The 16069-nt window shown below is 43.8% G+C and overlaps 1 protein-coding gene across 8 annotated transcripts in view; it reads right to left on the bottom strand.

Annotated features, from left to right (window-relative positions):
• Positions 1-16069, bottom strand: part of LOC127613311 (RNA binding protein fox-1 homolog 2-like) — a 34851-nt gene that overhangs the window by 3327 nt on the left and 15455 nt on the right. For 2 of the 8 annotated variants that reach the window (XM_052084282.1, XM_052084287.1), the window contains 8 exons: positions 10416-10622; positions 8451-8630; positions 8016-8069; positions 7834-7926; positions 4555-4642; positions 3417-3473; positions 3168-3318; positions 2703-2748 (listed from right to left, as the gene is read on the bottom strand). In XM_052084282.1, the coding sequence (XP_051940242.1) occupies positions 2703-2748; positions 3168-3318; positions 3417-3473; positions 4555-4642; positions 7834-7926; positions 8016-8069; positions 8451-8630; positions 10416-10622 (876 nt within the window). Of the gene's footprint in view, positions 1-1120; positions 2749-3167; positions 3319-3416; positions 3474-4554; positions 4643-7833; positions 7927-8015; positions 8070-8450; positions 8631-10415; positions 10623-16069 lie in introns of those variants that run through there. The other 6 variants (XR_007966151.1, XM_052084286.1, XR_007966149.1 and 3 more) reach the window with 6 other exon arrangements.

Below are 16069 nucleotides of genomic sequence, written 5' to 3'. Positions count from 1 at the left end.
CATTCTAGCCTAAAGATCAGTCACGACCAAATCCCCGCATTCAGGAGCAGCACACACACGTTTGCGTCGCAAGGGTCTCGGGGAAGACTGGACCCGCGGAGGTGAGGGAAAAGGGGTGGGGGTCAAGAAGGAATGTGATAAAGGAAGGAGGTCAAGAGGAGGTTAACTGAGAAGTCAAGAGGGAAAAAAAAGGATGGTGGATTTGAGAAAATGTCCAAAAGAAAAAGTGTGAGGGCGAGGAGGATTTAAGGGTTGGGGGTGGGGGCGGGGTCAGCCTTATCAGTACAGTATGTGTGCATGCCGACACTGATTTGAGTTAGCATGCCACAAAGTGAAACACACAGGGAGACTCCTGGAAGGGGTCAGAATCAGCTTCATCACCAAACTAATTACAGAACACCTCAAATTGTTCCACTCACTTCTTGTCCTGTCTCTTCTTCACGAGATTTTTCATGTGTGTGTGTGTGTGTGTGTGTATATAACCTATTTTTCTACAAAAACATCTGCATAATGTACTATTTTCGCAGTTGACTATGACTTCAATATCTAGTCTTGCTGTATTTTTTGGCCTGAAGAGCAATTTCACAATTTCACCAACTAGTTGATTGCTCAGGTACAGATTCGCCAGTCTGCTGCTGTTGCCAGATTACAATAATCAATGTAGCAACAAAATGTCCAACCAACAAGGCGACGCCGTCTTCACACGTCTGCATGGGTAGATGAGTACAAACATAAGCGGGTTGTGGAAGAGCGGGTACCATTTTATGATAACAACAAAATGATTCCATCATAGAAATTGCTGTGTCGGTGTATAGTATTGTATGGTTGCTAATAGCGTGTGTAAATGGTTGACCAAAAATTAGACAGGGTAGCATGGTCACTTGCAAAATATGCAAATCCTTTTCTCAAATACAATTAAACAAGAGTAAGATAGAAAGAGCGGAACAAAAAATATATATATTATATTTTTTAGCCTGGCGACAATGTCCCGTCTTTGAACACGATATGCTATGCAATACAAGATGAGACTGTCCAGCTCATTGAAGAGAAAAACATGCGCAGGGATGCCACCAATTACATTTACATTCAGTGTAATGGTGACTTGTATTTTCTTTTAAAAATAATTAGTTTTATATGTCGGTCTGTCAAAATGCATTTACTGTAAAACCAGTCCATATTGCAAAAAAGGTTGAGGACCGCTATAGTGGGCAGGAAAAAAAAAACGTTATGACGTCATTGGCGAATAGACTTCAACTCCACTTGAATCACATTCTACTGGACTAGAACATGTTTTAAGTTCTTCCAACCTTATTTACTACCGGTTACTTTATTTGGAGCTGTCATTAGCAAGCAGGGCATTGCAACAGCATCTGCATTCACCAATCAGTTTATTCGACACACCTACAAAATTTCAAAAGATTAGCAAGGACGAAGGTTCAGCTTTGAATGACACTGTATGCAGGCTCTTTGATTTAATAATTTTCAGTATTACCACCAAACAAGTTATTAATGCACTTGTAATTTGCAGCCTTCTAAATCCAGCATGTACAGCACTTTGTCTGCAGCGATGGCTGTTTGAAAGTGCTCTATAAATACAGTTGAGTTGAGTATTCTAAATCCAAAACATTAGCCTTTTAGTTTTTTAATGAGTACTTAACAGTTTTCCATGACGGTTTATTTTTACATCAACATAAACTGCAAACACCACCTGCTGCAGTAAAAATGGAATATCTGTCTTTTTTTTTTTAAACTCTCTCTCCGATGCAAAATACTCCCACGAGTAAAATAATCCGGTGGTAGCTTTAATTTCATCAGCTGCAGTATTTTTATCAACATGAATTTAGTACTAAAATTTTACAATAAAGTTATACATCCTCATCCTTGCGCATCTTCAACTGGAGAAGCAATTTGCTGACTGAATGTTTTCTTCATATTGTGTACACGTATTTGTAATTGACATGTTCATACTGTATTACATGTTCATGTTTTTACATCCATAAATGTTTATACTATATTGTACGTCGTAGTTGGCGGCCATTTTATTGGAAATGGTTCCAACGAACTACTGTTATAACATCCAGATTGGTTCTGTCTCCCGGGGTACGTTGTAACGAGGTTCGACTGTATATCCATCTCCTCCCTGGTGCAAGATATTTTCTCCCCCTTCCGCAATTCCACCCTTGTCAGAATTCAGTGAGTTAGTAGAAGAAGACAGAGAAGGCATCTCAATCTCAGATGGTCAAAAAATGTCTAGCAGCACGCAGTCATTGGCGACGAGGAGGATGCACACTGGCTCTCGCATGGAGAGTGTCAACCCTACCTGAGGCAATCTGCCACTAATGTCCTGAAACACTAGTCTACAGAGAGAACAGAAACAGCTCTTGTCAACCTGTTCACGCACTCGCATGCACCATCACGCAGTCTTAATTGTAATGGTACACAACTCACAAAAGCACAGACGCAAACCCTACAGGAGAACGCTCATGTGTGGAAAGCATCTGGACTTGATGTGTCATTTGTTTTAATGCAATGCAACGGCTGTGACGGAATGACGATTGGTTTGATGCTGAAAACACTCAGGACTATGCGTCTTAGTGGGTTTGCTCTGTGCCATTGTCACACTTGAAAACCTACGGGCAAGAGGGGTCGAAACATAGGGAGGAAAGGGTGAGGCAGTGGGGCGGAGCGACACTTATACTTACATAAAGATCAGCGGCACCGTAAAACCCATCCTGATAGGCCATCACGCTAAGAGAGAGAAAGAGAGCGAAGAAAGGGGAAAAAATAGCCGTGGTGGGGGTTGGAAATAAACCGGGAGGGTGGATGGGGGGCGGGGGGGGGGGGGGGGGTAGTGGTGACATGTGCCATCGTGTGGCCGATGTAGGGAAGAAAATAATAGTTTCCAAACAGGTTGTGAAGGAGAGAAGAGGAAGAAAGGTGAGATTATTACACACCGTGCAACATGCAAGAAAAATACCACCTCAGTGTATACAAATGCACCAATAAGACACTTGCGGAACATCGTTGCTAACTTTGCTGAAAATCACATTCTTACCAGATTGGAGATACAAAGAAATGGTATTTTGAGCTTAGCAAACTCTCAAAGCGTCATATTAACACATAAAACATGCTTTTAACTGAATGATATAGCAATGAGAGGTGTTCACCCAGGGTAGGTGGGGATGGCAGGTTGTGGCACAGCCGCCCTGACCGCACTGTAGACGGGCCGCGCACGACCCCGCAGATGAGCACCGCGGAAGGTCGCTGCGGCCGTGGAGGCGGCCGCTGCCGCTGCAGCTGGGTACGGAAACCCTGGCACTGATGTGAAAAACAAAACGCAGGTGCTAGGACAACAATGCAAGTCTAATGTGAAATATTTTGACACATCAACTCATCTTCAAATCTGGTCATCGTACCCGTGTAGAGCTCAGGACTGTACATGGCTCCCATCACAGGACTTAACTTCCAACCAGCTGAAGACAAACATAAAACTAAAGTAAATCTCTATAACAAATCACTGCACAAAATCACTGGAGAAAAATTAACTGTACAATGGAAGAGTAAACAAATAGTAACATTTTTCTTGTGCATCGGTCCCACTGTGCAATATTGGGCTGTGCATGCTCTTATTTAGTCAGTGGATGTGTTGGTCTGACAATACAGTTTTACATAGGCTATAACTTTGAGCTCCACCAATATTTTGTTGCATTTTCTACCCCATACATCGACAACGATTGCTAGCTATAATCCTTACTATTTGTTAAATTGATACCTCTCTGAGTGTCAATCAAAACTGGACATGATTACCGTAATTTCCAGACTATAGAGCACTACCGATTATAAGCCGCACCAACTACATTTTAAAGGAAGAACCATTTTGTACACACGAAGGTGCCCACGTTGTAACATAAGTGAGGTATTTACAAAGAAATACGGTACACACGAGCTTTCAAAGTTTTATTAACATACCTTACATACTTTTCTTTCGAAATCGTGTCCTGTAACGTGGCAGCACCACGGCAGTAAAACAGCATTAACGGTGCTGGTTAAAACATAAAAGTCACTGTTCGGCGTCGAGTAATTCTTTTTTATCTATGAAAAAAAATCCTCGCTTGCCGTAACACTCCGTCAACAATTCTTTCATTTGGCTTTCTACGATCCACGCTTTCGTGTCAACTTTCACGACAATGTCTTTCGGGAGGGTTTTTTTTTTGGGACATCGTTATCCTTGGTGGATGCAGTGCCGCCCAAAACACAGGTGAAATGCGCCCTCACATGGCCGGTTGTTTTGAGAGATGATCGTGTCTTCCTCGACACGTGTATACTGGATCAACTTGTCTCACTCACTCACTCACCTTTTATGCCCGAGCGCTTTCTGGCGGCCATTAGAAAAATCTTTATATAAGCCGCAAAGTTGAAAGCATGTGACAAAAGCCGCGGCTTATAGTCCGGAAATTACGCTAAGTTTGTAAAAGCTGATCAAGAGTTCATGAATATGGAGCTGCTCAGTGTAAATAATTCTGATTTGGGCAAATATAGTCCAAAAAGTAATACCATATGGTAGAGCTGCAAGACCCTCTCCATTGGAATACGGGGTCGTCATCTTCTTGTTGGTCATCACTCTGGCTGTGGCATTGTTGACCTAAACAGAGGAGAAACCGCAGCGTTCACTCAATATTACCTCATTATTCAGAAAATCTATATCAAATAAACTATTTCAGGGTAATTTGAATCAGATAAGGTTGAGTGAGTTGCCATTAACCCTTCACAATTGTCTCTTGACTTGGTTAATTCTGTTGATGAGCAGTAATGGTATTTGATGCATGCATTTCTTTTGAAGGAGAGACATTGAAAACAAGGATCCCGTTCAGTAGTCAGGCACTTTGCACACAAACAATGCAACCAAAAGTCACACAACAAATATTTCAGAAAAAAAGAGCATTCAAAAAAAAAAAAAAAAAGGAAATCCAAGATTACTGCATGGCTATACCTTTGAAAATAGGAGGAGAAAAGAAGGTGAATTAAGCAGCAAAGTCATCATTTGAACACGATGCAAAAGGAAATAAAAAAAAATATATATTAAAATACAAAAAAATTACAAACAGCCAATCATGAGCATCTTACGTCAGCAGAGGTGAGCACAACGAGCCAATCAGCAAGCATTGAGGCAGCAACAGAGCAATCCAAAAAAAGTAAAATAAAATAAAGGTCGACAGTCCTCCCAATCACATAGTAAAATAGTAGAAAAAAAATAGGAAGAGGGGGAGACAGAGAAAAGACAGAAAGATAGCGGGGTGCAAGTGGAGGAGCCAGTCCACATGAAAATACATAGAACACACACACGATGTGGAGAAAAGAGTGAAACGAGCCATCCGAATATGCAAACCTCATGAACAGACACACATACACACGCACGCTATGTATGTATAAACACGGAAGACAGATCACATGGAAAATGAGGTGAGAAAGAAAGAAGGAAAAGGAAATAGAAAAAAGGTGGTGGGGGGTGCAAATGTCATTCCTGAATTAAAAAAAAAAAAGTAATCAATAATAAATAGATCAATCAAACCGCTGGTTGTGAAACACTGCCAGGCATCCCGGACAGTGTCACACAGCAGACAGACCTCAAAAGCACGCAACCAACGCACAACATCAGAACCAAACTGGTCAAGAAAATCAGGGAAAGCAGAACTACTAAAGTCGTCGATTCTCCAGCCTTTTAAAGAATCTTTAGATATGGACTCAATTTGAACTGCTCGCACCCACATCGTTCTCGTGCCGTCTCTCGACAACTGCCTGCAGCGTAGGGCGCGGATGCACACAAAGTGATGACCAGCTGCTACATGAAATACAGCCACAGCATCCTCTCCACTACCGCTAATAGAGCTCTCATGCTTCAGCATGCTGTCCCACTGAAGTGCCAAAATGCAACTACTGACTGAAACATGACAAAGAAACAACACAGAACCATATGATGTCATACAGATGCCAAAAGAGAGAGCGAGAGTACAGAGAAAAGAGAGTCAACCATGCAGGATACAACAGCTCTGGAGCTCAAGGCAGTTAGAGAGGTGATTGGAATGAATGCATAAGAAGTGCTGCGGGTCATAATTGTTGCACTTGCAGATTGATGCAGTACATTCAGTTACACGGGTGGCCTTCATTATACCATGCGGTCAATTGCTATTCTCCAACTCGTTTCATTCTCCACCTCCCCAAACAATCACAGAATTAGCCAATCAGGACCTCTCAATCAATCGCCCGTGGCTGTCATTTGGGTACTTTTTTCTTTTTCCCAATTGAGGCGGATGGGGTGAGGGGAGAGGGGTTTCATTCAAAAGATGATGCCATGTACACAACTTACCGTTGCCCGGGGAACGGCGTGAGGACACGCGAGCAGTTACCGTGGAGACTGACAACAACAACATACAAAAATCATCAGGGAAATAGAGAAAATATGTGTAAGAAAGAAATGATGAGCCCAAATTAAAAAAAAAAAAAACATAAAATTGAAAGAAAACAACGATAATGAATCAACTCTAAAAGAGGAAGTGATGTCACATGTAAACAATCGCCTACTTAGACCAAGCCAATCCAGCCACTCACGCGACACACACATTAATTTCAAAGAAAGAGTAAACACATGAAAACGGATTGAGCGCTAACCTTGGGGAGGAAAGCGAGAGGAATATTTGAAATCAAAAGTATTTCTGCTCTCAATTGAGACTTGCATTGTATGGAAGGACAGAAGAATACACGGAGGTATGTGAGGGCGGGAGGAGGTGCATTGTGGGACACACACACACAAAGACAAAGTGACAGACAAACAGACTGGCACGGTGAAGAAGAGTGGAGAAAGATGATGGACAGGAGTAGAGAGGGGATGATAACGAGCCTTCCACTTAATCATTCTCCACCCACGCACGGACAGAAAATAGTGCTGCACATTCACAATCACGACCATGCAGAGCAGCTTTCCTCGCAACAAAAAGAATACGACAAAGCAACTGGCAAAAGCCTGGTGTTCAGTACTTCAGCTTCAACACTACTTGCTTAAAAAATAAAAATAAAATAAACGAGCGCATGCTGGCAAAGACAAATTAAAAACAAAACCACAATGTGATTTTTTTTCAATAAATGAAAGAAGTGGAGGGATGCAACAATGTGTTTAAACAATCTTTGGAAGCATCATAAATGACACCACACACCTCTCAGCAGTCTCATTCCCAAACAGTGGCCTTTCAAGGCCTCGACATGCATACATTTCTTCAACTCTGCATAATAAACATCATCTAACATCATAGCACCATCCATGCAGCATTCAAGAAACTCCTAAGACCAGCAAGCACTGTTTTCATAAAAGGCTAAAAACTGGCCCCTGCACTCAACCAGGACATAATAATAGCCACTCATCATGATCGAGGATGGAGTGATGGTGGAAAACTGTGCAGGGGGAGCGGGAGAGGGGGGGGGGGGGGGGAACAAAACAAAAGTCCTCCATGCTTGTGAGAGAAGCAGATATCATCAGCCACCGCGTCCCAATCCCGGCCATGCCTGTCGTGCTGCCACTCCACCCAGCATGCTTTGCAAACCATACAGCTTTGAAGAAAAAACAAGAGTAAACTTTGACGAGAAGTGGCGACCACGCGGGCGCCAGCGTGTGCACTGATGCACCATGCTAGAGTGAACGCAGACGGGTTCGAGTTGAACACATAACAGCCGCCCGGAAATCGCCAAACGCCACATTCTCATTTGACATGAAGGGAGAACAAAAGGAGAAATGTGGCTGGCCATCTTCAAATGAAATACAAGGAGGTGGAGGGGTCAAGTTACCTCAATCTTACGTCCTTCCACCAGTGTACCATGAAGCTTCTCTCGGGCCCTCTCAGCATCGGCGCTCGTCTCGAATGTTACGAAACCGAAGCCCTGCGAGAAGAGTGGAGGGGAGGGAAGGTTCTGAATCTGGCTTTGTTCGTATGATTTGAAAATGCTCATTGCTCTTCCTGCTCGCCTACCTTGGACCCTCTCTCGTTGAAAATTATCTCGACATCAAGAATTTTGCCATATTGCTGCGACAAAAGAAGACAGATGAGAAAATGAGCAAAATGGAAGTGTCTAGTACCGCATCCGACCACAAGGTGTCGTTACTGTTCAAGCATGGAGAGGAGCTGGCAGTGAGCCAGATGGGAGTCGTTCTTCCCAATATGTCTTCCACATGTGTGCCACATTCATGCACATGGGCAGATTTGACAAAAAGGCGCCCCTTGTTTACACGATCAAATGGCACACAGACAAGAGAGCACGTGAATATCATGCGACACAAATGAACGACAGTTTAGAAAACAAGGTATGGAAACACAGATGGGCTCGAACAGTCCAAAGTAATTTGTCGTGATGATTCACCGTGGAAAGGGGGAGCCGCAAAATGGTGAATAATTCAGTCTGCATACCCCAAACATCTGCCGTAGGTCAGGGTCTCGGAAGCGGAAGGGAATGTTGGATACGTGGAGGCGTTTGGGTGTCCCCTTGGCGTCTGAATCATCTCCGATGCTTCCCCCGCCGCCGCTACCTCCTCCTCCTCCTCCTCCTGAGCCTGACTGGCCATCAATCTGTGAGGAGCCATCTGACTGCTGGGCCGCAGGGACGAGGACGGAAAGAACACACAATGGAAATAAATGCCATTTCCCAATGTATTGTTTTGACCGCGGGCGGCCCGGTAGTCCAGTGGTTAGCACGTCGGCTTCACAGTGCAGAGGTACCGGGTTCGATTCCAGCTCCGGCCTCCCTGTGTGGAGTTTGCATGTTCTCCCCGGGCCTGCGTGGGTTTTCTCCGGGTGCTCCGGTTCCCTCCCACATTCCAAAAACATGCGTGGCAGGCTGATTGAACACTCGAAATTGTCCCTAGGTGTGAGTGTGAGCGCGGATGGTTGTTCGTCTCTGTGTGCCCTGTGATTGGCTGGCAACTGATTCAGGGTGTCCCCCGCCTACTGCCTGGAGACAGCTGGGATAGGCTCCAGCACCCCCCGCGACTCTTGTGAGGATCAAGCGGTTAGGAAGATGAATGAATGAATGTTTTGACCGCCTCATGTGAGGGGATTGATGGGACTCAAAGTGAAAAGTGACAAAACAATTACTTAATTACGTGAGGTTTTGTACTGTGAACTCTTCATACACACTAAAATTGGAGGGTTGTTTTCCGAACCCACTCACTGCGATGATGTGGATTTTCAACAGATTTGTTTACTTTAATTATTTTGACGAAGCCCAGAGTAGACATACTTTAAAATCCAAGTTCAAATGGCCCCCCCATAACTTTGATGGACTTTTTGACCTTTTGAAAATCATTTTTCCTTCTAGTCATTTAAAAAAAACAGCTTTGCTTCTGAATGCTGAAGCTGTTGTGTTTGTAAATGCTTTTAGATTCAGTCTTTGCTTCTGTGAAGCACTTTGAGTAGCCTTGTGTATGAAATGTGCTGCGTAAATAAAGCTGACTTGCCTTGACTTCTTCGAAAACGTTGGTGAAATGTTTTCTTTTTAATCACAACTTTACTGATAACCTGGTAAACCATTTCGTGGTAGCTTCAACATCAGTAGGTTAGCTTTTATCACTTATAGCTTCAAAATCTTGACGTAGTACTGGGATAAAACATCCGTTTTTGGTCTTGTCCCTGATGGGCCCAGTGCTGCATTAGCTCTTTCCCCCGATTTGGGTTACTATTAACCCAGCGCTTTTAAGAGTGTAGGGAATTCCTTGAAATATTCTAAAATTTACTTTTCTTGAATTATTGTACATAAGACTTTTTTTAAGTGTACAGTACAGTAGAATCACACATTTCACGGAGGATAGGTACAGAATGAAGTAAATGCACAAATACTTGACGCTCATTACAACAGCCTAGAATATTTTTTTTTTAATCGAGGTTCCGATTTTGGGGGGGATTAAAAAAATAATACTCTGCAAACGGGTGAATATATGTTGGTTTGCCAAAGCCGAATCACCAATATGAGGGGCCCCACTGTATAGATTTATCCAATTTATAACAATTATATATCAACATACAGTATATATCAAAGGGATGTAGTTCTCTTGAATTATATTTCTCGAGACACATGGGGGGTCACTAACTTCGGTCCTCGAGGCATTGTTTTGGATATTTCCCTCCTCCAACACGCCTGATTCAAATGATCGGGATCATTACCAAGATTCTGCAGAGGTTGCTGATGAGCGGGCAATGAGGCATCTATTTGGACTATAGTTCATTACAAATAAATGTCCTAGTTACAGCAACAACATGTGAATTCTGCAATGCACTTTTAGATCCAGCGTGTTTTTTCTAATTCGATGTGACAGAAAAGACCCGCAGCGTTTTAACATGTCGTGGGACGCAGAGAAGAAGAGGGAGGCTGACACTCACTTGGACACTGAGGCTGTTGACAACATTGACGACACTGCTCACTGCTCCGCCGGCTTCCACGGGGCCCTGCACTGCGCTCGCTGCATACAGGCTGCCGCCGTAGTCCAGGGTAAGGCCGTTCTGCGGAGGAGGCGGAGGAGGAGGAGGGAAGGCTGCGAAAGGCGGAGGTACAAGTCCCTCCTGACCAGAAGTACTATCCTGGGAACCCTGTTGGAAGGGAGGGTGAAAAGCTCAGTTGGCAACATTCCACTGCATCTTCGACTGAACCCACCACCTGACGGCATGGATGCTACTTTATCCCCCTCAGCCTCAATTGGAGTCATTCATGCGTCATTCAAATATTTGCACCCCACCCCCCTACATGTGTATATGGAAACATGATTCCACCCCTCACCAATCAAATATTCACTGCATCCATCTATTATTGAGGGTCACATGCCCCCATGCTCATGTGTTGTACGATCGCGTGCGCCATGCCAGCACACACACTCGCCAACATCTCTACAAACCACCTTTGACACGCAAACACCCACACACCTCACGCACACCCGCCGACTGTTAGCATGGAAGCCTGTCCAAGTGCCCGCCAGTGGTCCGGAATATACTTGTGGAAGTTACAGAGCGCGTAGGGGAGAGAAAAAGAAGCAGGCACAAAAGGCATGCTATAATGAACACACACTCTGAGCCGGTGGCCTTAAAATGTTTACCCTAAATGGTCACAGGCGAAGGCCAGAGATTGGGGGAGGGGTACAGAAGGTGATGACTGACGGAAGAAGTATGGTCTGCGTCGGCTGTGCAGTGGTAAAGAGAAAGCTTGACTACTGGTTCTATTTTTAACTATCCACCACCTATAGGCTACTACTTTAATATATTGTACAGTAGAGTGGGTCTACATTAAGATGCTCTCTTTATATCCGTCAGTAAGTGCTACAACGTGTTTTCTTCTGTACGTATAAAACAGTCGCGACTCGATCAAAACCAACACACGATCAGTATGAAGACGAAGAATGAGAATGACAAGCGATGGCGATTTGCATTGTTGGTAGACTTTTGGCAACTCCTTTAGCATGTTTATTTGTTCCCATTTGTAAAAATGTCAAATAAACAAGAACACTTGACAACCTGGAGTCTTTCCGCTTGAAGTCTTTCCGTTCTCATCCTTGCAATCTGTCGCCGAAGTAAGCACCCGTGAGGTACGCTGAAGGCTCGCGCTCTCGCTGATGTGTCGTGACAACAGCAGGTGCAACGTTGAAGGTTTCTGTGACTTTCACCAAAATTTACATCGACACCAGGAGCATTCAACTTTTGACGTTGCACTGTATTAGCTGTGCACTAATGAAATAGTCGCGAGCTGCACGCCTCTCCATCTCCTTGTACCTGCGTGTGGCCCTCCTACATTTGATTATCCTTCCCATTCACCGCTAGAATGAAATTATACTCTAATAAAAAGTGGTCCGAATGAGTGTGTCACTGTGGTTAGGTCATATAGCAATAATTCAGTTAATTGACATTCACTTGCCTTCCAGGCTAACCCCCCCCCCCCCCCCCGCGCCTCCCACCACCCCCACCACCACCAATTTGCCTTCCTTACCTGACATCTGGTGGGCTACTTTGACTTGTGTGTTGTGTGTGACAGGCTGCAGTGATACACAATAGATCTCAGTCCCTTTGGGAGTGTTAAAAGTGTGTGGGAGGGCGTGTATGTACGTGTACGTGTGTTTGTGTGTGTGCCATCTGTCTCACAGCTTTTGATCTTTCTTGGTGACACACCTGTGTCACAGGCCTTTATTTCAGCGTCAACGGCCCTCGGACATACGGCCGTCACGGGGGACGACTTTCACTCATCATGTTTCTATTACATATCCTATCTTGTCTCGCTTTTGGCACTGGGACATCAGATTTCCACTGCACTTATATTACCTCAGTGTGGGTGGTCGTCATGGCGACGCTGCGTGAAACCACTGCGGCATCATTTACTAAGTGGAACATGAGCTTTTTTTTGTGCTAAACAGCAGCAAAAAGTCGCTATACCCACAAACAACTTGTAATGTTTACAAAACATTTCACACGGTGCAATCTGCTCCGACTTTGCTTGTGGATTATCCATTATGAAAATACAACATAGTAATCTATTCCTATGATTTAAGTGAACACAGATTTAGCACGCATACAAATGCGGTCGAAGGGGTTAGTTGCAAACTGCTGCACATGTGCCTTCCCAAAAATGATTCCCCGCTGGATCGCAGCACCAGATGAGTACAGTGGCTACATTACGGAGCAGCGTATCAGACTTGATTCACATGATCAGATAGCAGCTGTGTGCAATTATTTCAACCCTGCAGCTTGCAAAAAAAAATCATGGAGCTTATTTTGCCATAATAATACCAAACGATGGTAACCCCCCCCCCCCCCCACACACACACACACGAAACTCCTCGCTGCAAAGCAAATATTCAAGATGCATTACTTCCAGTAATATATGGACGTGAGATGTAATTTTGCTCTCTTAAGATGCCGCTGGGGAAGAACAACAGATGACATGCAAATATGATGACCTGGATGACCTCGTACTGTATCTTGCAACTGCAGTCAGCAATTGGCAAAGGATGAAAATGACACGCATGATTGTGGGTCATCCGGCGAGAACTAACCGAGGTGATAAATATAAACAGAGAAACTAGAGCTTCTCCTATTTCTTAGCAGAAAGGGAAAGTTGATCACCTGCCTCGGGCCGTACGATGAAACATTCTTACGGCATCGATGAAGAACAAGTACGAGTCTATCAAGTATCATGTAAGCATGGATTGTAACGTTTACACTCGTTTGGGTTAGGATTAACTCGGGTGTTGCGTAACCACTTTTCAGCATGTTCAACTAAGACTGCTTTACTGTTAAACTTAAAAATACTAAAATGTTGATTAAAAAATGTTTGGAGAAACTCGAGTTTTACTATTATTCTTGTTGCGTGGGGTGCCAACTAGCTTCCCAAAACAGATTGAGATGTGGTCGACAGAAACAAGAGGTCTCAAAGTATAGCATAACAACAAATGTTTGGCATTTTATCATCCTAACTAAAAACAACCTCATTTGACTGAGGGGGTAATTAATGGCAAATATTTACTGATAAGTTAAAGGTGGGTGGAAGCTCTTTGTGTGAAGACGTCGCTGTCCATGACGTTGAACGAGCATGGCCCCAAATGATACAGCTCATGTTCAACAAGAATTTGAATAAACAATGTTAAAAAGGGGATTGAAAATGTCTCATTCTCTGCAAACGTTGATTGGACAGAACAAATTCACTTCCACACCTACTGGTTCATGGAACATTGTACAAAACACTGGCGGACATTGTCCGATTTGTTGGTCAAGCCACCCTTTGAGAATCTGTGCTGGTGACTCACAACTAACTCACTTGACCAACAATGACTCAAACTTGGACAACCTGTGATGCAACTCAGATGGGCAATAATTTCAAGACTTCATGCTTTCATGTCTTGGCCACATCCCTATGTTTTATCTGATGGCATGATAAGGGCCCTTAGAAAGCTGTTGCGCAAACAAATCAACAGTCTTTGGCTGGGAGGAGGAGAACGGACAGCCCAGGCTATGGATGTTCTTTTTGCAAAACCAAAATAGAAGCGGGAAGACAAGCCAAAGAAAGCCTTTTGTTTTTGTTCGACGATGGGCCTTTTCAGATGACATGCATTTTTGCTGCCGCTCAGCAGCGTTTTCTATTACCTGAAGCACAAAGTCAACAACCCACAAGCTATAAAAATAGCGAGTATGGCTCCTGGGCGGGGCCCGTTGTTGAACCATCAAGTTATGTTGGGCCTTTTTCTGGCTGTGAACAGCCTTTGCGATTCACATGCGTTGAATAAAGACATGCTATAGATGGCAGGATAAAAGAGAGGCGGGGGCATTCTTGTTGAAGGAAATTTTAGAGCGGGCATCTGTGTCAGCACTCAGATTTGTGCATGCTTTGTTTGTGTCCATCTTGGGTGCATATTGGCGTGTGTACACTCCCCTGACGTTCGGGCATTAAGGCCTTGTGTAAGTGTATGCCCTAATCTGGCAAAGCAAGCGACTCAGAGCGGTAGCTGTAGCGGGCTTACTTTCAGGTCAGTTAGCAGCAGCAAGTGCGTCTGAGGAGGCATGTTATAAAACACGCTGATGCACAGGAGTCAGAGCTGCGCGACAGGATGACGAGCGCGGCGGAGAGGATGACATGGCAAAGATAGGGCACCGCCGGGCTGTTTCATATGAAAAATGGCATTTGATGGTCCCACTTGGTGTTCATTTAATGCAGCTTGATGGAAGCTTTGATTTCACTTGTTTCCTCATATTTAGGCAGTAGGCACAGTCTCCAAAGCCATAGTTTAGGCTCATTTAGTAACCCAACGTGAACTATTTGGGTGTTAAAGCACAAGAAGGCGATTGATAGAAGAATCACGTCCCAACACAAGTTTGATATACATTTTGAATTACAAAATGACGTCCAGCCTAATTTCCCCCAAGCAGCACAATCTGGTTCCGTTCAGTATGCTTGTCTTGTATTCCGTAGTCAGGACATCAAGACATCTGAGCTTAACCATGCACTCTTCCCCAATGTTTGGGCTTCCAGTTCGTTTTCACGTGCCGGTGGAGGTTAAACATTGCTGTTCAAAAATTGCTCAACAGGGAATTGCTTGACTTCTCTCACATTAAAATGGAATTAACTAAGGGGGGCGTGTATTTGGAGCAAAGGAGGATTCGGATCTGTTTTTTTGTCTACAAATTCACAGGACTATGTTACTTTGTTTAATTGTATGTTAAAGAATTTATAGAGCTGACACCAATCACCATCACGCCTACACACCTCTCAGTGGAAATGCAAGCCTGATTTTCCCTTCATGTGAAGGATGAAACTGTAGCGCTTGGTGCAAGTGTGGTTTTCATTACGAATTGCAACGCAGTACATCTCAATAGGCGCGTCTCAATAAAATGATTTTAAAAGGGAGTGGGAAAGTATTTCAGCAGTCCAATTCAAAAAATGAAACTCTGATTTACCACAGTAAAATTATTTGACTGATAAAAACTTACCTCACCATCCTAAAAAAATTGGTTCCATTATCCAAATGATTTTAATTCCAGAAATTAGGTATGAATTTGCCGCCGGAAAAGAGCGGGTTTCACATTTTGAATTGAACAAGCGAACTAAATGAACCTTCTCCGTGATATTCTAATGCACCCGAGATGCATCGTTATGCGTCTGCTGGCTGTGGATGGAGTGAATTTCCACTGGCTGGAAAAGTCACCTTGTTAAAAGGTTTGCAAATTCCCGGATTGTCACCACGCCACAGTGACATACAGTATCTCTTCACCTGAAGTTGATAGTTGCATTATTGATCAATTACAAATGACACGTAGCCCTTCCCTAGTTCAATCTGGTTGGAGCAGCTAGACGGGAAGGGAATAGACCAGGGTGACTTTGTCCCTGTCAAGGAAAGAAAAATATTTCCAACACCTGCAATATGTTTAGTTAAAACGTTGAATTTCATGTCAATGGGTGCCCCACAGAAGGGTTAACTTCTCATTTTGGCCTTTGGCTCCACAGTGTTGCTACCAATGCTGCAAACAGCTGGAAAACCATTTACAACGTGTCTGCAGCATACCGA

The sequence above is a fragment of the Hippocampus zosterae genome, chromosome 13, assembly GCF_025434085.1.
Source record: "Hippocampus zosterae strain Florida chromosome 13, ASM2543408v3, whole genome shotgun sequence".
NCBI classification, from domain to species: Eukaryota; Metazoa; Chordata; class Actinopteri; order Syngnathiformes; family Syngnathidae; genus Hippocampus; species Hippocampus zosterae.
Note: the sequence above shows the minus strand (reverse complement) of the source record. Positions and strands in the feature narration are given on the sequence as shown.